We start from the raw sequence: 27,318 nt of genomic DNA, 5'->3' as shown, positions 1-27,318 counted from the left end.
TTTTCTCGGATGAGTTACCCTATTTTAAATATCTGTTTCTTCATCAGGCAGAAAGAAAAGGTTTTTTTTTATCTCAACAAAAGAGATAACTATATTAAGGTGATCTATTAAGATTTCTGAAGTAGAAGCCACCACTTTTCTAGCAAATTACTAGAAAAAGAAGAATTCTATAAGTTTTCAATTATAGAATACTTAAAAATTATTTATATAAAAAATTTAACAGTAAAGGAAAATTCCAGCTAATTCTAAACAACCTTTGTTACACAGCAAATAATTAATGGCTTATTTATCCTTGACACTAGTGATATAGTTTATTTTTCACTGAAGCACAGCCAATACTAATTGGGGCATTCACAGAGAATGTAACAAACTCAATCTTCAGATATTAAAGACAAAGAGAAGCCAAAGTATATGACTAAACCAGATTGAGCTAAAAACCGCTGTCAAGCTTCTGGGAGTCTTCTTGGAGTAAAGATGACATTTTATTTCAGCTTTGTAAGGTATCCTGGAGAGCACACCTTTATTTGTGGATATCTACCCACATCCAACAATCATTCAGTAAAACAATTTAATTGAGCAGGATTCATTATTTTTCATCAATGAAATACATAAAGCAGTCTTTATTTAACAATATACAGGTATCATTTGAAATATAAGAGAAAAAAATTTCAATAAGCAATCATGATTTCCCCACAGTATTACTAAAAACAAGTTCCATGAAAATGATTTGTAAATAGAACAAATTGTAAAAACAAAGACTTAAAGCATGCTTAATAGTATGAGTTAATAACATTTTAATTCAAAATACACTAGCAATCCTACTACTAAATAAGAGTTTATTTACTAATATGTAAATTAATTTCTGCACACAGTGAGCTTTAAAGTTTTCTTTATTCCAAACAACAAAATAAACAAAGAAAAACTATAAAACTATGAACTACAAACATATAATGCTTAAAACAAAAGTCATTTGGCATACCTCAAAATTACTGTCTAGCTTAATCCAGCCACGGTCTCGTGATACTTGATATTTCTGATATGACTGTTCCAGTAAGATTATCTGCTTTTGACTAAAAGGCTTCCATTTCTGCTTTGGTTTCATCTCCCAAACAACACCAGAACTAAGATAATTCACACACAAAAAAATTAAATTAGAAATACATATATTTAAGTTTGTGGAACTACTATTCAACTCCAGATTAATGTGACTACTAGTTAACCATGGAAATTGTATTCATACAAGAGATTTTTTAAATACCAAATTATAACTGTGTAAAGATACATAAGGAATAGAGTCAGGAGAAAATATTTTTCAATCACACTCTGATATTAATCAATTCAAGTATTGGCAAACTTTTTCTTCAAAGGGCAATGATGTTTTTAGGTATTGTGGGCTGACACAAAATCAAGATTATAATGTATGTAGTTAAGTATGAAGAAAAAAAAACTTCCAGAAATTTTCTGAGGAAATTTAAAATATAAAATAACAATTGAGTATAATTTTTTAAAACAGAGGTCTATTAGATAAAAATATTATTCTATTAATGTTTCTTAATATTAAAATCTACTACAAATATTCATCTGTTAATGCTGATGTGTAATGAATATCTACAATGTCTTTTCACACAGATATTGCTGAATACTGATATTAATATTTTATTTTTTAATTACTTTAATATATTACCTGAAAGGCATTTAAAAATTCTACCTATTTCTTTCTCTTGATATTTGCTTTTTTAGCCTATTAATACCTTACAGGTCAATCATTTCCAGTGGAAGATTAAAGATTCTCAATTGCAAAAATTGATTCTGAAATGTAAAAATTTTTTTGAATTTATATTAAAATCAGAAAAAAAATGTTGCTGGAACTGAAGGTGCAGGTCATAAATTGAATCAGACATGATTCAATTAATTCCTTGTTGGTTAAAAACTTCATGGGACTGATGATGATTAAGTCCAGGGCACTTCATGAAGTTCACTATTGGACACTACGAGTTTGACAACACATGGCAGTTTCAAATATTTTCCATAAAAATCTGCTGACAAATATGTAATACAAAACATACACTTGAAGTGCTTCACATTTTGAAACCTTTGTCCAAGTCCTTTTCTGCTCCACACATCTTTTCCCCATAATAAGTTTTATCTCAGAAGATTCTACCTAAGTTGTACTGAATTAGTATTTCTTCAACCTGTTTGAAAACATTCTTGCATATAAATATTCTATGTGAACTACTGATAAAGAATAAATCTTTAGTCACTTCAAACTCAGCACTGACTTCTCAAATATACAGCAACTGAGTAGTACTAGGAACATCTGTTGACTCATCGGGAGCCATGGAAAAACACTCAGTATCATTTGCCCTGCTTTTTAACTGACTATTGATGTTGCTCTGAATGTCCTCAATTCTTTATGCAATTGTTCTCATGGAAAGGCTAATGGCCTTAGACAAGTTTATTTTCTGTGGACACATTTCTTTAACTGCCACAATCAGACATGATTCAATTAACTCCCTATTGATCAACACAAATGAGTCATTCAGAAACTTACTTTGATTATAGCCTCATTTCTGTTGTTTTATTTTTGTGAAGAAATTCTGCTGCTATGAGATATTCTGTCATAAATTTTCTAATTTTTCTGGTCCTGGTTTTCCTGTGATTTGGAAATGCTGTCATGTGTGCTTAGTATGAAAATGTCAATATATTTGGTATTACTTTAGCACAGCTATAATATCATAATTTAAAAAAAGCTTTTGATTAAGAAGATAATCCATATTCCACTACAATGTAGAAGAGTGACATTCAAAGTCCACTATTCTTATTTTTACATGATGGATGCCCATTGAGCATCTTTATATGCAGTAAAAGCAATGTGTACGTCAATCACTCTGATCAGTAGTATACTGTGCAGCATGGCTATGTTCCAGTAAAATTTTATTTATGAGCAAAAAACTCTTCATATAATTTTCATGTATTACAAAATATTTTTCTTTTGGTTAAAAAAATCTCCTTTACATTGAAGGCTATATAAAAATATGCAGTGAACTAAATTTGGCTTACTGACCATACTTTGCTGACATGTGCATTAGAGAATACCGTTAGCAATATGGCAAAATATGAATTAGTAAATTTTAATTTACATTGTTGATATTAGTCGACAGAAAGTAAACAATGTCTTCATTATATAATGTGTTTAGGGCATGCAGTCAGTGAAGGTACTGAGTAAATATAAATTTGTTGTAGTTGTTGATATAAATCCAACAACTACACATAATAAAAACTCTGAGAAAACTAGGAATGGGGGGGAACTTCCTCAACTTAATAAAGGGCATTATTAAGATCAGGAATAAGGCAAGGACATTCATTCTCACCCTCCTATTTAACATTGTACCAGAAGTCCTAGATAGTGTAGCTGGACAATAAAATAAAATAAAAGGTCCAAATAATCTGAAGGAGCAAATAATCTGAAGGGAAAATAATGCTACCTTTGTTCACAGATGACATCACTGTAAACACAGAAAATTTCAAAGAACTAACAAAAACATTCCTGTAATTAATAAGAAATTATAACAAGGTTGACAAGAAACAAGTTTAATATTATTCAAGTCAAATGCTTTGATATGTTTCCAAAAAAAAAAACAACTGGAATTTCAAATTAAAAATAATATGATTTACCCTAGTACCAAAGAACTGAAATACTTAGGTACAAACAAAATATGTACATGATCTATATATGAGGAAAACTACAAAGGCTGGTGAACAAAGTTGATGATCTAAGTAAACAGAGAAATAAACATGGATATAACAACTCAAGATTGTTAAGATGTCAGTTCTCCCAAATTAATCTACACATTCAGTCCAATCCCAATCAAAAAAGTATTTTGTGGATATCAACAAACTGATTCTAAAATTTATATGGAAAGGCGAAGAGACTTAAAAGATAAAATACTAAAGGAGAGAACAAAGTTGGAAGAATGATACCCTACTTTAAGAACTCAAGACATGGTATTGGCCAAAAAAATAGATGAACAGATCAATGGAAGGGAATAAAAAGCCCAAAAATAGACCCAAACAAATACAGTCAACTATTTTTTTTAAAGAAATAAAGGTAACTGTGGAGAGAGAATAGTCTTTCCAACAAATATGTTAACAACTGATCATCCATATGCAAAAAAAATGAATCTAAACATAAAGCTTTATCTTTCAAAAAAAACTTAAATTGGAATGAAGAATTAATTGTAAAATGTAAAATTAGAAAACTCCTACTGGACAAAAGATGAAAAATCTAAGTGACCATGGGTATAGCAATAACTTTTTATACACAGCAAAAGCACAAACCATGAAAGAGAAAAATGATAAATGGACTCCATAAAATTTTAAATTTTTGCTCTTTGAAAGATACTATTAAGAAAATGACAAGAAGCCACAGACTAGGAGAAAATATTTGAAAAATAGATATCTGACCAAAGTCTGGCATAACAAATAACCAAAGAATTCTTAAAAATCCACAAAAAGATAGGAAACAACTGGTTAAAAATGGGCAGAAAAGATCCAGAGAGCTGAGGAAAAATATATTCAGTTGTCAAATAAGCCTATGAAAGGATGGTCAACATCAGGGAACTGCAATTTAAAACAAAAAGGAGATTCCATACGTATAATTTGAATAGCTAAAGTCAGTAGTTTCCAGAAGTTCAGGAAGGAGAAAGCCAGAGACTGACAGGCTGAAAATAGGAGAGGTTAAGGCACTATATGACACTATAATGGAGAATATGTTTCCATACATTTGTCACAAACAATTCAAAGAGCAAACCCTAATGGAGACTATGGACTTTAGATAATAAAAACATATCAATATTAGCTGTAACAAATGTGCCACACTCTTGCAAGACCTTAATAATAGAAAAAACTTGGGAGTGTGCAATGCAGAGAAACTCCATATTTACACACTATTTTTCTCTAGTTCTAAAACTGCAAACAAATAAAACCTATTTTAAAAATTATACAACTTAGTATTCCTTTGAAACTTAGATGTTACTGAATTTGTATGATGATTTTAAAAATCAAGTTATTAAGATGAATTTTACAAATGTCCTTTAAAAGGTCAACCTAACAAAATATCATAGTGTCTATAATACTAAAGTATAAAGAAGTTATATCAAAGAAATAAAGAGAAGGTAAAATTGAATATATAAGACTAAAAAAATATTTTCATATTTAGTTTAAAAATTCTCTGTAATATTGAAATGTAAGGCCTTAATGGCATATGTGATACCATGTATAGTTCTCATAGGTGTTTTGCAAAGTATGTTACATGCATTATCTGTGTTCTTATCTAATTTTACTTCCTACTTAGGGTTAGGGTTAGGAAAGTAAAATTCTCAACCTATGCTGGTTATATTTGGTATCATAACTATCGTAACTATTTCATTTAATATCCCCAGGAAAGAATGAGTCTTTTATCAAACTCAGTGTGATTAAATAATAATAATAATAATAATAATAATAATAATAATATAATGTTTTTCTTAAGTAGGTATAAACAGAACCAGAAAAAATAACTGTTCCATAAGTATTAAAAGTTCTCAAATGAAAGATTACCCATATCAAATCCAATTTCCTTTATGAACCTTTTTTCTAATTTATTTCTGTTGGCTTTTCCCGACCCATGCCATTTTCTAGAACCTCTGACAAAAATGAATAAGTTAGTTCCACCTGTTTACATTGCAAATATATATAATTCTTTGTAGCATTTCTCAGTGTTTTTATAGTTCATTTAAGAAAAACCACTCAATAAGGAAAGAAGAAACTACTTTCTTCCCCACCAAATGACAGTGAGTATTGTGACAGTAAAAACAATATCTTACTCATCTTTCTATCTTTGGGGATTTTCAGCCAGCTGTTTAATTATTTGGTAAGTTTTGCTGCATGAATGTACAGCATAACAAATTCAGAAAGAGTATGTTTACGCTTATCAAATTGAATATTATGAACTCAGTGCCTTTTAAAGATTTCTGATGTTTTATCTTTCTTCTTGTATACCTGGTTATTCCAATGTATGAAACTTCCTGCTTATTTTCATTGTTCACTAATGAGAGCCCAAGACTGTGGAGAGACAAGGTAATTTCATGATCAGCCTGTTCCATTTCTTCTGCCTGCAGTGCTTTGGAAACCAAGGCAACATCATCGGTGAAAAGCAAAACTCTCTGGCGTCCATCTAGGAATGATACCCAATGTATCTGGATGTTTGCATCATATGGAAACTGTCCACATTCATCCTGAAAAAAGAAAGACTTTTCATTAAGGCCACACATATTTATTTTATTAGTTGTTCAAAACATTACAAAGCTCTTGACATATCATATTTCATACATTAGATTCAAGTGGGTTATGAATATTTTTTTTTACTATTTAAGGTCAAATGACAGTAACTGAGAAAGATTAGAAAACTGTTGTCAAACCCAGCGTCCAATATTGAACTTCATGAAGTCCCCTGGACTTAATAATCATCAGTTCTATGAAGTTTTTAACCAACAAGGAATTAATTGAAACATGTCTGAATCAATTATGACCTGCACCTTCAGTTCCAGTAACATTTTTTCTCTGATTTTAATATAAATTCAAAAGAAATTTCTACATTTAGAAAACTTTAAAAAGCATGCTCATAAAATGGAAAACTCTTAACCAACAAATTTATAAATAAAACTATAATCTATGTTAAAATGTACCATTTTTTCAAACAATGACAAAGATTAAGAGTACTTAGCATTTTTATATCTTAGTTTGTGTTGTCCACTTAATGCTCAAAGGGCACTGAGCAGAAGCAAGAGAATCCTTTGCTGGCACCAATGCCACAAGATAATTACTTGTCTTCAAGCTGGAGAACAGTCTAGTTCAGATGTTTATTAGAAAAGCAACCTGATGCAAAACTAGCTTGATCTATTTTTATGTTTTAATAATTTATAACATAGCAAATATTTATGTAAATCACACTGCTAAATAGTCTAACTATGGTAATCAGTTTGAACTAAGTTTAAGAATAACCTTCGTGGCTAAAGGTTTTATATAGCACCTAAAACTATGAAGTTTGATTGGTTAGTGTTTTAGGAGACTAAATTTATATATTATTAATAAAATCCTTTTCAAAATTTTTATGCTAAACATAAACTTAACAGTTCCTTTCAACAGGCAATAAAAGTTCCTATTATGTGCCTTTTCACCTTGTGTTTTGTTGGGGAAAAAAAATGATTTTACAAAAAGCACATTTTGTTATTGTTTAAATTTTATTATTACTTTAAAAATATGTTGTATGGCAAAATTAACTTGTCCAATTTTTTTAATGTAATTTTCAAAGATGCCTATTAATAAGATGAACTCTTTGCAAACTATGAAATTTGATATGTATTTTAGTTTCAATCTCAAATTATCATTCCAATGTTCTGTTTTCCATCTACATTATCTGTTAAAAATTAAATGAAAAAAATAAATAAGGTATCTTAAACTCCAAAAATGTGTTTAATTAACTTCTAGCATTTTAATGCAATGTTATTCACGGCATGAATACTTGTGGTGACCCCTCATTTTCTGTCATATTATGACAATCCAATAGTTGTGCTTTGGATTACAGTTCATCAAAACTAAAATGCAACAATTTGCCATATTTTTTTACTTCAGTTTGCCTAATAAATCTTCACTATCTTTTCATGCTTAAAATTTTCTTGTTGGTTAGCTTAAGACAGATTTCTTATAATTAGAACATAGTTAGATACAATATTCTTTTTAAAGAAACACCATCTTACTGTGTTGCCCACACTGGCCTTGAACTCCTGGCAAGTGATCCCCCTGCATCAGCCTCCCATGTAGCTAGGCCACAGGCACAGGCCACCACAACTGGCTTCAGTGTTACATACTGTTTTGTTTTGTTTTTTTCCTTTTTTTTTTTTTTAACTTAATCTGAGTATCTTTGTGACTAGAAGAATTTAAAGCATTTTCATTTACTGAAATAACTGCTGGGAAGCATGGTCTAGAAGGAAAAGTCTAGGACTATGAAGCCAGACAGAGCTGATTTTGAATCCCAACTAGCAGTCCTAAGTTATTACTATAAAAATTAATGATAATACATGAAAAGTATCAAGATATAATAGGCATTCAATAAAATGTTATTTGTCACTTACTACACACTTTCTTACATTTCTTTCTTAGAGCAAAGTTTTCTTCATTGTTTTAAAATCCCTTAACTCAAATGATTTTTTTAAAAAGACAATCTTTACTCCATAATTTCTCTAATTAAAATTTAGGATTAAATGATATACATATTCTATGCACACAATATATTGTTTCCCACTCTGTTTTCATTTTAATTTGTTGTCATTTTTAAAAAATTTCCCCCTTGCGTTCCTCTTACTTCTGTTGTCATATCTTTATAACTTAGTTGAGAAGGTATGGCATATATTTTGAAATTTTTCTTCTGGTAAACAAATTTTCTAAGGTCTAACTTACCTTCTCAATATGTATGATAATGATTCATTTTTCTTGTAAAGTTTTTTTCCATAAATCCTATTGATTTTTTTCTGTTTATTCATACTCAGTTGAGAAAATATCTATTTATTTACTTTTTTTTTGAAAGATATGTTTATACCTTATCTAAGTTTGTCAACAATAAATGGACTTTCTTTGGACTCCCTTTTCAGGACCACTTACACCTGGGCAGAACTCCCTTCTCACATCAACTTAGTGGACAAAGAAACGGTCCATTTCCTTGTTTCTAGATCACTTTTCAATACCTAGTAATCTATCTACTGAGTAGTACCATCTGCTTTTTCAACTGCCTGCTTCACTAACAAAAAATAGAAACAATATTAAATAGAAACTGAAATCTGTTTAGAAACTGACACTGTCCCTGGGCTTCTTCCTAGACCTGCCTCTGTACACAGACCTTCATAGCCTTCTCCATAATGCTTCTGCCACCTTCTCTCTGTGTCTGCATGTTAGTTCCTAAAAGTTGTGGTTGTTAAGCAGTATCAAATTTCAGGAGAGACAAAACAATCCCAGATAAGCATAGGGACTCCTGGTAGAGTTCCTGAGCATGAGTCAGAAAGAAAAAAGGATGGGGCAACTAAAGTCTTGTTCTTCCGATGTAAACCTGAGAATTTGTTATGAAAGTAAAGCACATGCAAACCAACAGAGTGCCACCAAACTGTCTCAGTGAAAATCACTCCAAGAATCTCATAACATAGGAACTAGCAATCTTATTTTTCAAAGATTGAGTCTTTATCTTTTATAGACATCTCTGAGAGAATATAGGAAAAGATAATCCAGTCACTGTTGCCCAATTACAACTTCAAAGTAAACATCAAGAAAGCCTTCTTAACAACTAGCATTATTGGACAATGGAATATGACACTATATGAACCTTTCGTCATGGAATATATCTCTACAGAAACTGGATAACGTATCACGAATGTAAGAGCAATTCCAACATCAAATAGGAGGCTGGTAGATGAATTCTTAGGTTCTTTCCAGAGTCTTATATCAGAAACATATTTGATTAATTTAGCTATCTCAATATTACTTCAACAAATATTTCTTATGAGATAATTTATATGCTATCAAACTCCACTGATTTTTAAAAAATAGAGCCTTATTTAGAAAAACATGCTGAAAAACCTCAGTAAACAGTGGTACGGACATGTTTAAAATAAAGTTGTTTTTCACCAATCTTAAAATTCTTTCCTTTTAAAAAAAGCTAAGAAGGTGCTTTACTTAACTTGGACAGGAAGGAACAGAACTACTTTTTAAATTGTAAATTTAAATTATTTTGACTCATCTACGATAAAATATTCAGTATAAACTGTTTGCAATCAAAAGTTACAAAGTAACTTATTCTAAAAATATTTCCAATTCACTTTTAGTTCAGTAAGGACCAAGACAACCTGGTAAACTAGCTTGTTTATTTCCCAATCATCAGGAAAACCATATAGCACCTGATCCCATCAAATGATACCTTTAACAGATCATGTTCCCCAAGATTTGCTGCATATCTCCATGTAAGTTTTCTTGTGCCAGTTGGATCTGCCCAGGCAAAAAGTCGAGCTTGTTTTGGCAGCAATTCTACTTCCTCCTGTGATCCACTAAAATACAATCAACAGAGGGAAAATTAGAATATCTTGGCCTTTAGAATCCCAGATCTGTAGTTTATTGAGAAGGGGATTTGCATACAAGTACAATGAAAGTGCTTCAGTTAATAAACAACAACTCTACCTAAAAATAAATACCTGAAAATGTCCAATAGACTAATACTTTTGAAGTTTGGGGAAATGGAATACTGTAGTATAATTTTCTTTCTAAAGGTTCATTGAACTATGAATTCATCCAAGAAGAAACATACCAATGAAATCCATTAAGGTAAATAAATTGGTACATAAGTGTTCACCTACAGAAATGACTGTGATAGTAAATATCTTTAGTAGAAGAACTTCACTCAGTGCTGAAGTTTAAACTTTTGTTAATCAAATGCATACTTAAGATGTATTATGGGTCTCAGCATTAAAAAAAAGAAAGGTCCATGTGAAACAGCAGCATTTCCTAGGGACTTGCTGGAAACGTAGCCTTGCAGCCAACCCATAAGTTTAGAAACTATTGGTCCATATAATACAAAAACATTTAGAGAGAAGTGAAATAAAAAGTAATCCAACCAGATTTTGATCCTTTCTGTACTTGTAAATCTGTTCCTGGATTCAGATTATGAGAAATAAGAACAGAGAAATCTTTAAGGAATTTACATACTACATATATATACATATGTGTATATATATATAAATATATATATTTATATATATATATATATATGCATGAATGCATTTATAAAAGTATTACTATGTAATTTAAAGGCTTAAATTTATTTGTTATAGCATTAAAGAAAGACATCATCAAAATGACAACATAAAAGTAATAATAAAATTCCAGATATAATAATAAATTCAATCTCTCTCTCTACTCACTGACCTCCATTTAACCTTTTATTATCCCTAACCAAAAAACTAGATTTCATTTATAGGACAAGACTAACTGAGCATTACCAGATTGCAAATGGAAGGTAATACTTTAAAGAGTTTGTAAATATACTTTGTATACAACCAGAGATATGAAAAATTTGTGCTCTATATGTGTAACATGAATTGTAATGCATTCCTCTGTCATATATAAATAAAAAAGTTAATTAAAAAAAAAGAGTTGCACAGTTCTTTATCAGCAATCCGAAATTCAAAGGCTCTAAAAGCCCAAAAACTTTTCTGTAAGTTTGTTGTCAAGAAAAGTTGGCAGCAGAAAGAGAAATTAGGAAAACTACCCCATGCACAATAGCTTAAAAAATAAATAAATAAAATGCTTGAAGCCAGGTGTCTGTAATCCCAGCAGCTTGGGCAGCTGAAACAAGAGTTCAAAGCCAGCCTCAGCAAAAGCAAAGCACTAAGCAACTCAGTGAGACGCTGTCTCTAAATAAAATACAAAATAGGACTGAGGATGTGGATCAGTGATCGAGAGCCCCTGAGTTCAATCGTCAATACATCTAAATAAATAAATACATAGTTAAATAATTAAATAAATAAATAAATAGAGTACTTGGGAATCAATCTAACAAAAGAGGTAAAAGACTTCTTCTACAATGAAAATTACAGAACACTAAAGAAAGAAATTGATGAATACCTTAGAAGATGAAAAGACCTCCCAAGCTCCTGGATAGGCAGAATTAATATTGTAAAAATGGTCATACTACCAAAAGCATTCTACAGATTTAATGCAATTCCAATTAAAATCCCAACAACATTCTTCATAGAACTAGAAAAGGCAATCATGAGGGGCTGGGGTTATGGCTCAGTGGTAGAGTGCTTGCCTAGGATGGTTGAGGCCCTGGGTTTGATCCTCAGTATCACATTAAAATAAATAACCAAACAAACAAACAAACAACAACAAATAAATAAAGATTAAATTCTTAAAAAAAGAAAAAAGCAATCATGAAATTCATTCAGAAAAATTAAAAACTCCAAATAGCCAAAGCAATCCTTAGCAAGAAGAGTGAAGGAGGAGGCATCATAATACCAGATCTTAAACTATACTACAGAGCCATAGTAACAAAAACAGCATCATATTAGCACCAAAACAGATACGTAGACCAAAGGTACAGAATAGAAGACACAGAGACAAACCCACATAAATATAGTTATCTCATACTAGACAAAAGCACCAAAAACACTCAATGGAGATAAAAAAAAAAACCTGTTCATTAAATGGTACTGGGAAAACTGGAAATCCACATGTAACAAAATGAAATTAAACCCTTATCTCTCACTCCACACAAAACTCAAAATGGATCAAAGACACAAGCACTAGACCAGAGACTCTGCACCTAATAGAAGAAAAAGTAGGCCCAAATCTTCACCATGTCAGCCTGGGATCTGACTTACTTAATAAGACTCCTAAGGTGTAAGAAGTGATTCAATCAATAAATGGGATGGATTCAAACTAAAAAGGTTCTTCATAGCAAAGGAAACAATAACGTGAAGAGAGAGGCTACAGAATGGGAGAAAATCTTTACCACACGCACCTGAGATAGAGTATTTATCTTAAGGATATATAAAGAACTCAAAAAACTTAACACACACAAAAACCACAAATAATCTGATCAATAAATGGGCTAAGGAACTGAACAGAAACTTCACAGAAGAAAATACAATCAATCAACAAATATATGAACAAATGTTCAATATCTCTATCAATTAGAGAAATGCAAATCAAAACTACTCTAAGATTTCATACTCACTCCTGACAGAATGGCAATCATCAAGAACACAGGCAACAATAAATGTTGGCAAGGATGTAGTGAAAAAGGTACACTCATACATTGCTGGTGGGACTGCAAATTGCTGCAATCACTATGGAAAGCAGTATGCAGATTCCTCAGAAAACCTGGAATGGAACCACCATTTAACCCAGCGATCCCAATCCTTGGTTTTTAACCAAAAGACTTAAAATCAACATATTACAGTGTTGCAGCGATATCAATGTTTATAAGCAGCTCAATTCACAATAGCTAAATTATAGAACCAATTTAGGTATGTTTTAATAGATGAATGAATAAAAACAATTTTGGTATATATATCATATGTATAATACATATACACATATATATATAATATGATATGTGTGTATATGTGTATGTATATACTATATATATAATATAATGAAATATTAATCTTAAAGAACAATGAAATTATGGCATTTGCTGATAAATGGATGGAGCTAGAGAAGATCATGCTAAGTGAAATAAGCTAATCCTAAAAAAAACCAAAGTGGAATGTTTTCTCTGATATGAGGATGCTAATTTGCAATAGGGGGGTCGTTGTGAGAAGAATAAAGTTACTTTAGGTAGACAGGAGTAAATGGAGGGGAGGGTGTATGGGGTAGGAAGAATAGAATGAATCAGACTTGATTACCCTATATACATATATAACTATACAACCAGTGTGATGCTACAACATGTACAACCAGAAGAATGAGAAATTATACTCCATTATATATGATGTATCAAAGTGCATTCTACTGTCATGTATAGCTAATTAAAACAAATTTTAAAAATTAAAAAAAAGTTGGCAGTAGAACCTAATTTGAATTGATGTGAAAAAATTAATAGTTTTAATTTATCCCACCTGGTGTGAATATTCCCAAGTTTTCATGCATAAATATTAATGTGTTTCATTATAGAATACTGTCTGTCTCAAGACACGACCAGGGTATTAATTAGAAGCAACACATGCTCCATACGACCTTTCTAAAATCTGAGACCATCTGGTATGTGAAAGCTAAATGTATCTCAGAAGGTACTGTGGCCCAATAAAAGCCAGAGTTTCCATCAACCCCCTTTCATACCTCTGTTTATATGTGAGGATGTCCCATGGTGTATGGTTTATTATCAGGGCGGGTGCAGATCCCTCATGGTAATCAGAAAAGGTTATGACAGTTGAATGTTCAGCAGTGTTAACATCCACCAATATACCTCCATTCTGTTGCAGAGGAAAAAAGTACATATGTCATGTATTGGTTTAACCTCACTTACATATTTAATTTCAATCAGTTATGTAAATACAAAGGCTTTTTCTTAAGTTCTCACTGAAAAGCAAACTGGCTCTGATTTCTTACAAACATACATAAGGCATTATATATTGATATAGCAGCATCTTCAAGTAATTAACACTAAATTTTTATAGCATGGTTCAGTGAAATGTGTGAAGCAAAAATTTTTAAAAAGACATTTTATTTTAAAATATAAAAACTTACAAGATCTTCTAAACTCAACAAAGTGCCATTATCCTGTTGGTTATAAAAGAATGGTTTGGAGGATCCTTCACAGCCCACCACTCTCACACAAAGTTTGCCTGACAAATTTTCGGGCCAAAATGGAAGGCACTGAAAACACAAAAATTAATATCAGTCTTAAAATAATGCTGTGATATAAATAAGATATTGGCTAATTAAGTTTTTACCTCTGAATCTGATCTTGATTAAATGAACACCAAGTTCCTTAAAACATTTCCTCTATATCTCATATTAAGACCATTGACAACATAATGACTATTATGTTCTATTTATGACTATTAACATTTACCAGAATACAGATAAATTAATCCATCTATATATAATGTCATATTAACTCTATCATATTTATATGTTAAAATATGATAGCCAGCTATCCATCCATATGTACAATATGAGAAACCAAAAAGCATGTTCAGTAAGCATATCTCAAATATCTTGAATAATTAAAAATTATAATATTCATAACATTTACTTTTGTGCATATCCCATTTTACTTCATTAATGCATGAAGAATTCTTTCATATACTATTTTATCTGAGATAAACCAGAAAGAGAATAGAAGACAGAGATCATCATTAACTTACTGAAAGTCCTGATATCACCTTCCTAGCTATTTGAACTTAATCAAAAAGTCATATAGTTCTTTGAGCCAGTTTCCCTATCTATAACACTGGGGTTTTCATTCCTAACATTATAGAAAATGTCCTTCTGTTATAGAATACTGGGTAAATTTTGCTTCTGAATAAAAAATACTACTGTTGTCAAATCTACATCAAAGACAAAAAAATAAAATAAATAGTTATTGCTAATACACAGAGATCATTTGAAGTGTCTTGAAGAGACCATGCATCTTAGAGCTCTAAATACATTTTTACTGAAATAAGAATCCTTCCTTTTGAGTCTTTTGCTAAATACTTTTAAAAATAATTTCAGAATATTTTTTGAGCAGTACTAAAAATGAACTTCAGCTATCCTGAAGGTCAGCTAGTTGTTCAGTTCAAATCCCAACTGTTCCACAAAGCTCAACCTTTTGATACAGACCACGAATGCCCATCAATTCAATTATCAATGACCTTGTTGATCCTGGAAAAGTGTTAACCTGATTTCTTTTCTGTAAAGTGAGAGAGCTGAATTGCAAGAAAATTCCATCTTCCCTACTCAGAAATTCTATAACCACTTATAACTTTGTTTACACTATCTTTCTCTCCATTTGTTAATTGATATACAGCTTAATCCTTGCCTATAAGATTATAGTTTGAGTACAGAGACATCATCTTGACAACTGAGACTATATAGAGTATATTATCTCTGTGTACTTTTCACAATACATAGCAATGGTTTATATAAGGATTAGAGAAGGACAATTAATCATTTAGATTGAGATATGGGCAAATATCAACAATTATCCTCTTTTTTTAAAAACACATACATATAATATAAAAATCTTTTAAAGCTGGCCATCATATTTTAACACATAAATATGACAGAGCGAATATGACAAAGAGATACACAAAATCCTTATTTACATGTCAATACTGATTTCTATACTGTAGGAATATGTAAAGGAAGACTTACCTCTGAAGAAGCAATATAGTTCCATTTATTAGTTGGTATTGAGCCATCAGATGCAATTTCACCAACTTCTAGTTCTAATGATGACTTGTTTGTAATGGTACAAAAGGGAGTTAGAGTAACTATTCGTGAAAGATTAAAACTGCTCATTTTGATGCTAACACCAACCTGTAAGAAGGAAACAAGTTTATTTCCCAATATTTTATGCAATCTCTAAAACCTACACATATTCCTTATTCACACACTGATTCTTAAAATATTTTAAAATAAGAATTCTTACATTAAGTAATGAACATATGCTATGAACATAAGATAATGAGTATCTTCTCACTAAAAAGAAAATTTTTTGTTCCCTAATATGACTCTATCAGAAACCAATTCAAGAACTTCAATCAGGAATTTAATGACACCTTGCAAGGACAGATTTAAAGTGTCCTCTGTTATTTATTAGACTCTTTAAATATTCCAAACATAGACTGATTTATAATTAGTGGAGAGGCTCAAGTTTTGTGGCTTTATTATCTGTCATAAAATAAATAAAATAAAAATTTTGAAGTAGTCATAAAACAGTTCAGTTGGTATCCAATTATTCAAATTTATGCTTGGCAGGGACTGTACAGAATGAAGATTCTACAATGCCATCAATATTTACCAAACTACTCACATGGGTAGATTCAACCCACTGTATTAATCTGTGACAAATTCTACTTCTGCTTTATTAACAGTGATCGAAGAAACTGGTAAGAGAGACCTCTCCACATAATACTTTCAATTCTGATATCTGTACTCTTTAGGACCTAAGCTATTTAACTGAATTGTGGGAATGGTGAATGGAGTCCAGGGTAAATAGGCAAGTCGACTCTTACCAGGTATTCCATATTGCTGGCAGGACACTTCACACACCCATAACTTCCCACTGTATCCAATGAGAAACTATTGGACCAAGAACTAGTTGAAATTTTTAACTGAACCTGTAACAGAGAATAAAATCATCATAAATTTTGTATAGCAAATTATACAAATGAATAATTTAAATGCATTTAATATTACTTTTGATATTATCTTATTTCATTATATTTTAGGATCATTATCAACCTTTATCAGAATGATTTTAACTAATGTATGAAATTAAATCCCAATGGTAAACTTACTTTTATGAATAATGTTTAATGATTTAGAAGAACAAATTCAATTATAGAAAAATGTTGTATAGAATATATTTTTGAAACAATATTAAAATCACTGTTAATAGAAAAAAAATTATCATATAAAAAACCTGAAAGATGATATTCATTTGATTTGATGAAAAGAACTACAAGAAATTTCTTCAGTATCATAGGACACAAAAATACAATGATAGCCATACTGCAAATGAATAACAGAACCACAGAAAACACTATGGGATGACAACCACAGCACAGCTCTGATTTTCCCATTTACCTAAGCAATGAGTATAGTGAACTGAAGAGACTTTGTTTTTTTTTTTTTTTGAAGTTGTAATGCAAAATGATATGTTCCAGTGTTAGATTTATTATATAGAGTTAACAGATTCTTAACAGTTTGAGAACTCTGAGAATTCATCTTTAATACTATTCAGCAGGCACTAAATGAAAGGTATTGTGAAAGTAAGAATGGGAGAAAGGAGGACCCACTTCCTGTCTTCAATGAGCAACTGGACCAAACAGAGAACAAGAAATACACACGAGTAATTATGATGCAAGACTCAATGTGACAAGAGCCATACAAAAGGTACAAAATGCTATCAAGGAGAAGATAATGACACTAGGATTTAGATAATGTCTTACAGAAGAAGACATACCTGTGCACCAGATTTAGTCTCACCCATATCTACCCAACTAGATTATTTAAAAAAAAAAAAAACTGAGGATAACCAGAGGTCAGACACATAAACAGATAAGCACCACTCCAAAACAGTGGATCTCAAAGTGGTCCTCAGACCAGCAGCATCAGCATCACCAAAGTATTTATTAAGGATGTGGTCTCTCAGGCCCTACTCAGAAAGACTGAATCAAACTCACTTTGGGGGACATAATTCAGTAAATAGCTTTAAAAGCCCATTCTAATGTATAATGAAATTTGAGAACTATTCTGAGAGAACATGAGTGGTATGTCCAGATTTATTTAAAAGAGTCAGAAAATCTTCACACATTATCAGGCCTAAGCAGAATGCCAAAGGTCAAACTATAGATAACCAGGAAAGATGAGGGAAACAGGAAAAGGGTAGGGGAAGAGGCTGTCTAGGCAGAAGGTGAGGCATATGCAAAAGCCTAGAAGTGAGCACCTGGGAAAGTAAAGAAGGCAGATGTGCATCTGAAGAGGAAAGAAGGGACCAGGACATAAAAGATCAGGCTCAAGCTTTAGGCTTCTCTTCCCTAGTTTAATGCTTTGCCCACCGAAGACTCAGCTAATATAAGTAAATTCAGTCACCGTATCTTTAGAAATGCCTTATCACCAGAAAAGTATATGAAATAAAACTATTTTATCTGTCATGAATTTAAGAACAGAAGTAATGCTACAGATAGGAGAGAAAGAGCAACTGAGTCTTAGCAAACTGCTGTTGTTCCTACCATCACACTTGATTTTGCACTCCTTAAAGTCCCACTGGACTTAATTCATACCAATGGTACTTAAATAAACAGGGAAGCATAGTGTCAGGTTCCCAAGTTTCTAGAAAAGAGATTCTCCTATTTAAACTTGCTTTATGAACAGAAACATACCTTGTTTTTACTAAAAATGTTCTTCTTCTTAAAAGAGAATAAAATAATGTCCCTAAAATCAGCTGGATGTTTCAAGTGAATATCTTCTGAACGATACTGAAGAACACGAGAAGTCTTGTTGATCAACCAATAGGGACTAAACACAGAGAGCACCAATCGGCTGCCAATTCGCCTGACATGTATGGACAGATCGACTGTCATCACATCTGTGGAGTCGGAAGAAAAGCACACAACAAAGAATTCGGGAAGTGTATCACATATGCGGAAATGTCCATTCCAGTTTTTGCCCAGGTATTTCACCAGGACTAATTCCATGATCTCTCCACTGATTCGTGAATGTAAAACATCAGCAGTACTGCCTTCTGTTAGTTCATGAGTTTCTGCTGTTCCCTAAAAATAAACACACAAAAAAATTTGCTCAGCAATTTTTGAAACTTTTGAAATAGCAAAATCCATGTTTTATACAAATGCTAAATTAACTACCAACTCTTCAAACAAGAACCTTGTTCATGTGTAATGTTTTGAACGACCAACAATAAAAAAATAAATAAATAAAATAAAAAAGGATTGGGAAAAAAAAAAAAGAACCTTGTTCAAATATTATGACAACCCAGTAATTATTAAGGACAAAAAAGAAAACACTATGCCATAGCCACAAGCAGCACTGTCTTTTGGCCATTAATAGGCAAACAATCATAAATTTTGATAAAATACTCATATCTATGTCAAGAATCCTGGGCTAGATTCAGAAATCCTGGCTATTGTCCACCAGAGCTACATCATTAAATAAGCCACTTAAGTGCCTGGGCTTCAGTTTCATCCTCTATTTAAATATTACACCTGATGGTTCCATAAGGATGGAATATGGAAAGTGATATTGAACTACTCTGACAAGTTATCTATGGTGTAATTTTTTCAAAATAAATAATAGCAAAATATAAATCAGGGTTTCTTACTAAAACTGTCTTTTGTATAAATACTATTTAGTTCATTTAATTAATTTTTGTCTGCACAACTCAGGAATAGCTCATTGTTAGATTAAAAAAAAATTGAGGTTCCATACACTATGACTTTAAAATATCATAGCATGTATAAATTCGAAAGTATTTCTCATACCCCACTACTAGGGAAAATATTTCTTACTATTTAAGGCAGTAATTATTTTTGTATTCATTAGAACTATAGAACAAATAATCATAATATTAACTCTTTTAAATAAAAACTTTAAGATGAAGTATTTTCTCATTGACTTTTTCACCCCTTTAGATAATAAAATTTTACTTAATGAATGAAAAGATGACTATGGTTCTGACAGATGTAGTAAGGACAAGTATTAGGGATTGAGGAACTAAAGTGCCTAGGTTTAAATCCTGGCTCAAATACTAAGTGGATATGGATTGGTGGGCCAATCATTTAACCTCTCCGTAACTCAGTTTCCTCATCAGTATCTACTACAAAAAGTTACTGTAAAGACTGAACATGCCAATACATGTAAAGTACACAATACAGCTCCTGACATATGAATGCTATGCTGCTTTTTGCTATCATTAATATTATTAAAGCATTATCAACTATGCTATATAAAACACGGACTTCAACTAAAAATGCTATAAAACAAAACTAGAGTTCATTTTATACAATAATAAAAGTTAAACAAGAAATATACCTCAAGTAAATATCTTAAAGAATAGGGGAGAAGATTCCGCAGAGTGAGAGGAGGGTAAAGATGAATAATGTAAGCTGGATCCCAATCTTCCCCATGTGTGCTGATATAGCTTAATTCATCAGGCACAGCAACTGTATTCACTATGAGAGGTAGGAAGTTGACTTCCACTGATGGACACTGCAACCTGCATCTGACTTCCCTGCTTCTGTGAAGTTCTTCTTTCCAGGAAATATAAGTGGTAGATTCTTTGTACTGATGCTCTAAGATTCCAGCTGGTTGAATAAACAATTGACATCTGCAGAAAAAGAAACCAGGGAAGAAAAAGTTTTAATTGAGATATAAGAAAAATAATCTCATTAAATCTTCTTGATAACTCTACAAAATAGGTACTATTATTCTTCTCTTTACAGGTTAGGAAGTCTTAGCTAAGAAAGGTTAGGAAACTTGCCCACAGTCACACGTCTAACTCACAGAGGAACTTTCTGGGAAAAAGCACTCTGTAAACAAGGGCAATGTAAAATTTTTTTCATTTCAAATACAAAGGTAGTCAGATAAATATAGATCTCAGATAATTCTAAAACATCAAATATATATAAAAAGAAGGCATTTCATCTTGCAAGTTCATTAATAATATAAATGTGTTTTTCTGTACTTAAAAACTGTCTTAAACCTAAAACTGCTTTTATAGCTCTTACATTATAAAAATATAAGGTTATTTTTTTCCAGAAAAAAGATGCCTAGCCAGGCACAATGGTGTATGCTTGTAATCCCAGAGACTCTGGAGGGTAAGGAGGATTATCACAAGGTCAAGGCCAGACTCAGCAATTTAGTGAGACACTGCCCCACAATAAAAAAAGAAAGAAAAAGGACTGGGGATGTATTTCAGTGGTAAAGCACCTCTGGGTTTAATAACCCATACCAAAAACCAAAAACCAAAACAAAACAAAAAAACAAAACATAAAATTCAAAATATATATTATAAAGTTTTTAAAGCTTTATATATTCAATGAAATATCTACCTATATGAATTTAAAGGAACATGGAACTCCTCTTCAGGTCTGGCTATTCCAATGCGCTCCAATAGCTTAATATTCTTGACAAATTTATAGATGATAAATGCAATAGAGAAATGGTTTTTAATCTGTTAGACAAAAGGACATACAATAGTTTAAAAAGGATAAACAAATTAAAAAGCTGCACATAATTACTTTTAGGTCTAGAAGATTTCAAACCCAATATTGGAATTTTCATTGGTAATTGAAAATTTTAGGATAGATAAGTGCAATTTATGTATATTAAACTTGAGATCTAAATAAAAATTAAGATATTCACATACTCCTATAATTACATGCTTATGTTTATTTTAGTTTATCATACTAGCTTTCAAATATGCATTGCTCTTTGACAATTTCAGTCAGATTTTCTCCATTACAACCATTTATGTATGCATCATATGACTAAACTAAATAGAAGAGCAAAAGCTATTTGAGAAGTACAGTATAAGTCTATTCTTGACTACAGTATATTTTCTGGAATCAATAATAAAGAGAGATTAATTGCCAAAATTTGAAATCTTTTCAATTTTATCTGATGTTATGGAAATGAAGAAATGTCCTTTTGCTGATCATATATTGATCAGATCCCAAAATATAATAATGTACAAAAGAAGAAAAATGTTTAATAAAGCTTTAAAAGTAAAAAATATTTATAGATTAAAATGCTAAATTCTTTTCAGGAAAGTAGATAATTCTAATATTTCTTCATATGCACTTGAAAAATGTGATTCCAAATATTGTACAAAGAGAATGAAATATTATCCTATTCTACAACTAACTATAATTACAATATTCCTCAGTTCTGAATTTTTAAAAGAATACAAAACAATTTCATTAATTTAAAAGCAGGAGATAACAAATGTATCAGACATTTAAAATAAAGAATAATACAAAATCAAGTTATAGAGTAGGAGCCTTTTCAGTGCACTATAATGAAGTTCTACTATATATTCTTCTATTTGGCTAAACAATATTTTCTGCTTTAGAGAAAGTGACACAATTCACTCTAAAGCATTACCTGCAGGGGAGAACGCAGGGTAATTACTTTATTCCCTTCAGTTGCATCAATCTGTACCAAGACTGAATCAGAATGACTGACATTGGGATTCCGTACATTGTACAATCGTCGTCCAGGTCTGGCAACAGGGATGTTTCCAACTTCTGTGTATCCATGCGGTACTAAGACAGAGCATAAGTGAAAATAAGTCCAAATATTTACTCATTAATAATCATCAGCACCTTAAAATAATGATGAATATTTTATAGAATTTGAGAAAGTAGTAATTACTGTCAATATTTTAGAACTTCAGAATATCATTATTTTCTCTCATTGAAATCTTATTCTTTTTGAAGCATACTATAAGTTGTATTACTAAAGAACATTGAAATAATCTAGTTTTGCAAAGTATTTCTTGAGTTTAATCTTTTTCAAGTTTAGAAGAAAATAAGACATTAGTTTATTAATTATTTACTCTAAGCCTTTAGAAACGTTGTCTCCCAAGATATCTGCTGCAAAATGTTTCTTTATCTCTTATCAAAAATAAGCCCACAGCAATTCCTAAGACACTCATAAAATAACTAGCATACCAAAGGTCAGTGTGAAGAAGGAGCTTTCTTGACGGTTGAGTACACACACTTTCCCCTGATGTAAAGGTTCCATGCTGGCATATTCCAGCTCCAAGTTCTGACCAGCATCCACATCATAAATGCCACTTTTCTCAGGGGGGCCCATCACTCTGAGATTACGATTTGGTTGTACCTTAATGGGAACACCTACAGCATTTTTTACCATAAAAGGAGCCCTGTCTTTTAAGGAGTAGTCAAAAGTAGAAGCAGCACCCTGTGAAAAACCCTGAAAAGGAATAAATCATCATCATTTTTACAATATGTATATTTCTTTCAAACATTTTACCACTACTACACATTTTTTAACTAATTTTGATGACAAAAAATATCCATACATGTTTCATTCTCAAATTCTATTTAATATATTCCAAACAAGAATCAAACATACTTTTGCTAAATTGTTGAAAACACTAAGACAACTTTTGGATATTGTTATATTCATTGTATCTCCTGAAGAAATATGAATTGCCATTTGTGGCTCAGGAATAAAATCATCTCCTGGCATCAAACTTTTATCTTGTATTGGGTTCTTCTTTACCTGTAATTAAACAATATAACAAATTTAAGTTATCAGTCAATAATAAAATTAAAATATAGTATTAAATTCCTCTAAATTGGTTGCTTTACATTAATGCTTTTCAAGTCTCACTTTTCAAAAATATTCAGAGCTTCCCACTGACTTAGTGCAGATGAGAAATCTTTCTTTCAGTGCATAATCCATGGGAAGATGCTTTTTAGAACCATAACATGAAACACTCAAAGTCAGCTACTAGATTTGCCTCCTGTGGATCTCCCAGAGTACAACTAATTACTTAGTGTGGCCTAAGCGATGATTATGTGTTGATTAGCAACCTAAGACAGCCCCAAAGTCTACATTAGTCCTTATATGGTGGTATCATCTGGAAATAAGTTTTTTCCTTCTGTTTTCTACAATTAACACATATACAAAAGTAATACTAGCTTTCAACCAGCCATCAGATTCAACCTGCTGCAGTATCACAATCATGTTTTTATTCTAATAACATTTCAAAAGGCTGTAAAACATTCTTTGTTAGCCTCTTTACATCAGAGAGACAAATACCACTTCTACTTCATTCAAAGAAAACTGGGATTACAAGTTAAGTGAGTTCTCAACTTTAAGAAAAGAATTGGCTATGCCAGTTTCAGTGCACAACTCCTCAGTCAGGAGGCTTCCTAGGGAGTTTGCATTGACAATTTATTCAGAGTATATAACACCTTCCCGTTATTCTAGAAAAATGTGCTTTGGTATATAGGCTTCTGAAGTGCTCTCAAGTAATACCATAAAGAAATAATACAAAAGACTTGTTCATAAATAATAATAAAATTCTCTCTCCACTTTTTTGGTCTGTCTCTTAAAAATCACTGAATATCTCAAAGAGCTTCTAAATTTATCTGAGTTACATCTACCTATATCCACACTATTCAAAATGAAAATATAGGATTTTAATACACATTTGAAAATATTAGATTTAATTATTTAATGAAAAATAACTATATAAAATATATAAGTAGTGAGAAATGGGGCATTTACAAATCTCTTCAGCACCTGCCTTAAGAGATGAACTCTGATTTCTATTGTACTCAATCAGGCTCAATATTGTATTCAAGAAGTCCCTTGGAAACTCCATAGTTCATTCATGAGAGAATGAAGACAAAAATGATATGTTATGCCTGAGTATTACCATGAAAAGAGTTTTAATCACATGGACCCCTTGAAATGGCTTCAAGGATCCTAGACTGCATCTTGCGAATCCCTGAACTAAAAAATATTAATAAATATACAGAGTGTCACTCTATACAAAAAATATTTTATGGTTTCCTTACATTAACCTTTAAATTCCATTGTCGCTTCTCCTCCACTCTCTCAATCAGTGGCTCCCACACAGCATGGATTTCATTGTAATAGTGAACCTGAAAAGTCAGAATTATAAATTAGTCTTTCAACTTTAATTATGTAACTCTGTAACCAGCATAGAAAAAAAATGTCAAAAACCATTTATAAACCCCACTGAAAGATACAAAAAGTGTCAAGTGTATTTCCCTTTATTCTTTCTTTATTGTCTTAAACAAATTATTTAGCCAAAGATTTCTTAAAATCAATTCTCACAATACAATTATACATAAATTTATACAAATTAAATGTTAAAATATATTATCTATTCATATATGTATTTGTTGTTACCATGCATAAACAAAAAAATATATTATCTATTCATATGTATTTGTTGTTACCATGCATAAACAATAGCAACAAAAAATCTCATCTCTTGATTCTGCAATTTTACTTTCAAGAAGTTGGCTCTGAAGGTTCTAAATGATGTAGCCATACCTGTAGTGTCATGTCAGCAGCAGCAGCCATCAGAGAAGTCCAATTTTTAATACTGCCTGAAAACTTAGACTCTGCCAATAATAAAGGTACTGTTCGATGCCCAAGGCCACATTCTAAGGTAATCTGAACTGACTCCACAGTAATAGCACAATTTTCCTCTATCCGTGGTTGTTCACTGTCTCTGAAATTTTCTGTTAATTCTGTTGCGAAGTCAACACCAAGAAACCAAGAGTTATAATCACTAATAGATCTGACATCCCAAAGATTTTCCATTTCCTTAGATATGTCTTTAGATTCATCTTCTTTTGCCTTTGGAGACATAGCAGCCATGATTGTCATCACAGTATTAAGAATTATGGGTGAGATCTTTATAAAGGAAAGCAGAAAAACATTTAGAACAGATTCTTTCCCAGATGAGAAGAATTAATACATATATGATAGAGCATTAAAAATTAATTAAAATTTTAAATACATTAAGTTCACAGCTAGAGAAAACATATTATTGGCATCAACTATCTAATTTTTGTATCCTTTGGAAAGAAAGAAAAATGGATTTCAGAAAACATTCTGAATTTCCATTTGTAACTGGGCACAAAGTCATATTTAAAGAATCTGAATGCCACTGAAGAATAGAGAATTTTTTCAATCCTTTAAATTAAAAAAGCAAAATATAAAAAGTTATTTCTAGCACATACCTGTCATTACAAATACTTTGTAAGTCAAATAAAGCATTTAATCACTCACTTATTAAACTGATTCAAATTTTATATCAAATAAAAGTCTAAAAGTAATTTATTTCAAATGAAGTAATGGCAACCTCATCTCACCACCCTTTCTTCCCTCTTTTTCTCCCCATTTCTCCTCTCCCCTCCACATGCATGCAAATATAATTGAGAAAACCACTCTGATCTTTAAAAAATATTAAAAAGTATCCTTTCAAAGGAAATCAAAATAAACATTTACATTAAAGAAATGTCTTTTAATGTTAGAGGTCTTTGATTTTTCAAGATGACTAACACAATGCTGGAGTGTTAACAGACATCAAAAGATACCATTTTAAGTAACTGCAAATACACAACATCGTTAGAAAAATAAGAATTTACACCCAAAGAACATGATAGGTACTAACCTTAATTATAAATTCTTTAACCATAATGTTTATGTTTTGTTTTCCTGAGGCCCATGTACATTTTTCCATAAATAATGAGCAGGGCTGTAAGACCTAGAAACAAATAAATGAAATTCACACTTCCTCAGTAACAGTTTCAGTAAATGTGTAACAGACCCTTATGAGAGCTACCTCTTACTCAAGCTTACTATTAAAAGCAAAAAAGGAAATCAAATTAACTAAGAACTTTGTAGGAGGGCTTCTGTGAACTATGACAAACCTATGAACATTGTTAAAGAACACTTAACAGTTCTCATAACTTTTTTCATTCTAAATTGTTAAGTAACAATGCAACTTTAATTATTAGAAGTTTAAAATGTTTCCTTTTGCTAAAATATTTTCATTGATACCCTCTGTAAAATATATTTTTGAGATATCTATAAAAATGAACTAATAACTGTAGTAAGGTAGATAAATGACCATTTTCAGATAATTAACAATTTAGTCTTGAATACCACCAAAAGTCCTTATTAGAATGAATCTCAAATCTTCAAAACTGATTAAAATGATGAAGTCTATATTCTTATTTACAATTAAAGAAACAAAATAATTTTGCCCCAAACTAAATGGGGTAATTACTATGGCATAATAATTTTGAAAAAATTAGGATGAGCTTTCAATGAAGTGATTACTATAAGCCTTCTGTGACATATCAAAAGATGATCTGTCAAAGAACATTTCATGATAAAGTATAGATGAAGCCTAGAACTATATTTTTATGCAAATCTCTCAGCCCACAAATTTTTAAAAATTTAAACTAACACTGCCAATGAGTC

At 31.2% G+C, this 27,318-nt stretch overlaps 1 protein-coding gene across 8 annotated transcripts in view; it reads right to left on the bottom strand.

The window, feature by feature from the left end:
* Positions 1–27,318, bottom strand: part of Vps13c (vacuolar protein sorting 13 homolog C) — a 180,383-nt gene that overhangs the window by 36,955 nt on the left and 116,110 nt on the right. For all 8 annotated transcript variants that reach the window (XM_078049526.1, XM_021727159.3, XM_005316641.4 and 5 more), the window contains 16 exons: positions 26,504–26,596; positions 25,375–25,740; positions 24,870–24,956; positions 23,413–23,562; positions 22,986–23,250; positions 22,417–22,577; positions 21,363–21,484; positions 20,344–20,638; positions 18,678–19,067; positions 16,806–16,910; positions 15,943–16,107; positions 14,329–14,457; positions 13,921–14,054; positions 10,001–10,127; positions 6,040–6,275; positions 980–1,121 (listed from right to left, as the gene is read on the bottom strand). In XM_078049526.1, the coding sequence (XP_077905652.1) occupies positions 980–1,121; positions 6,040–6,275; positions 10,001–10,127; positions 13,921–14,054; positions 14,329–14,457; positions 15,943–16,107; positions 16,806–16,910; positions 18,678–19,067; positions 20,344–20,638; positions 21,363–21,484; positions 22,417–22,577; positions 22,986–23,250; positions 23,413–23,562; positions 24,870–24,956; positions 25,375–25,740; positions 26,504–26,596 (2,967 nt within the window). The remainder of the gene's footprint in view (positions 1–979; positions 1,122–6,039; positions 6,276–10,000; positions 10,128–13,920; positions 14,055–14,328; positions 14,458–15,942; positions 16,108–16,805; positions 16,911–18,677; positions 19,068–20,343; positions 20,639–21,362; positions 21,485–22,416; positions 22,578–22,985; positions 23,251–23,412; positions 23,563–24,869; positions 24,957–25,374; positions 25,741–26,503; positions 26,597–27,318) is intronic.

This window comes from Ictidomys tridecemlineatus, chromosome 5, assembly GCF_052094955.1.
Source record: "Ictidomys tridecemlineatus isolate mIctTri1 chromosome 5, mIctTri1.hap1, whole genome shotgun sequence".
Taxonomy (NCBI): domain Eukaryota; kingdom Metazoa; phylum Chordata; class Mammalia; order Rodentia; family Sciuridae; genus Ictidomys; species Ictidomys tridecemlineatus.
This window is presented reverse-complemented; position numbering and strand designations above follow the sequence as displayed.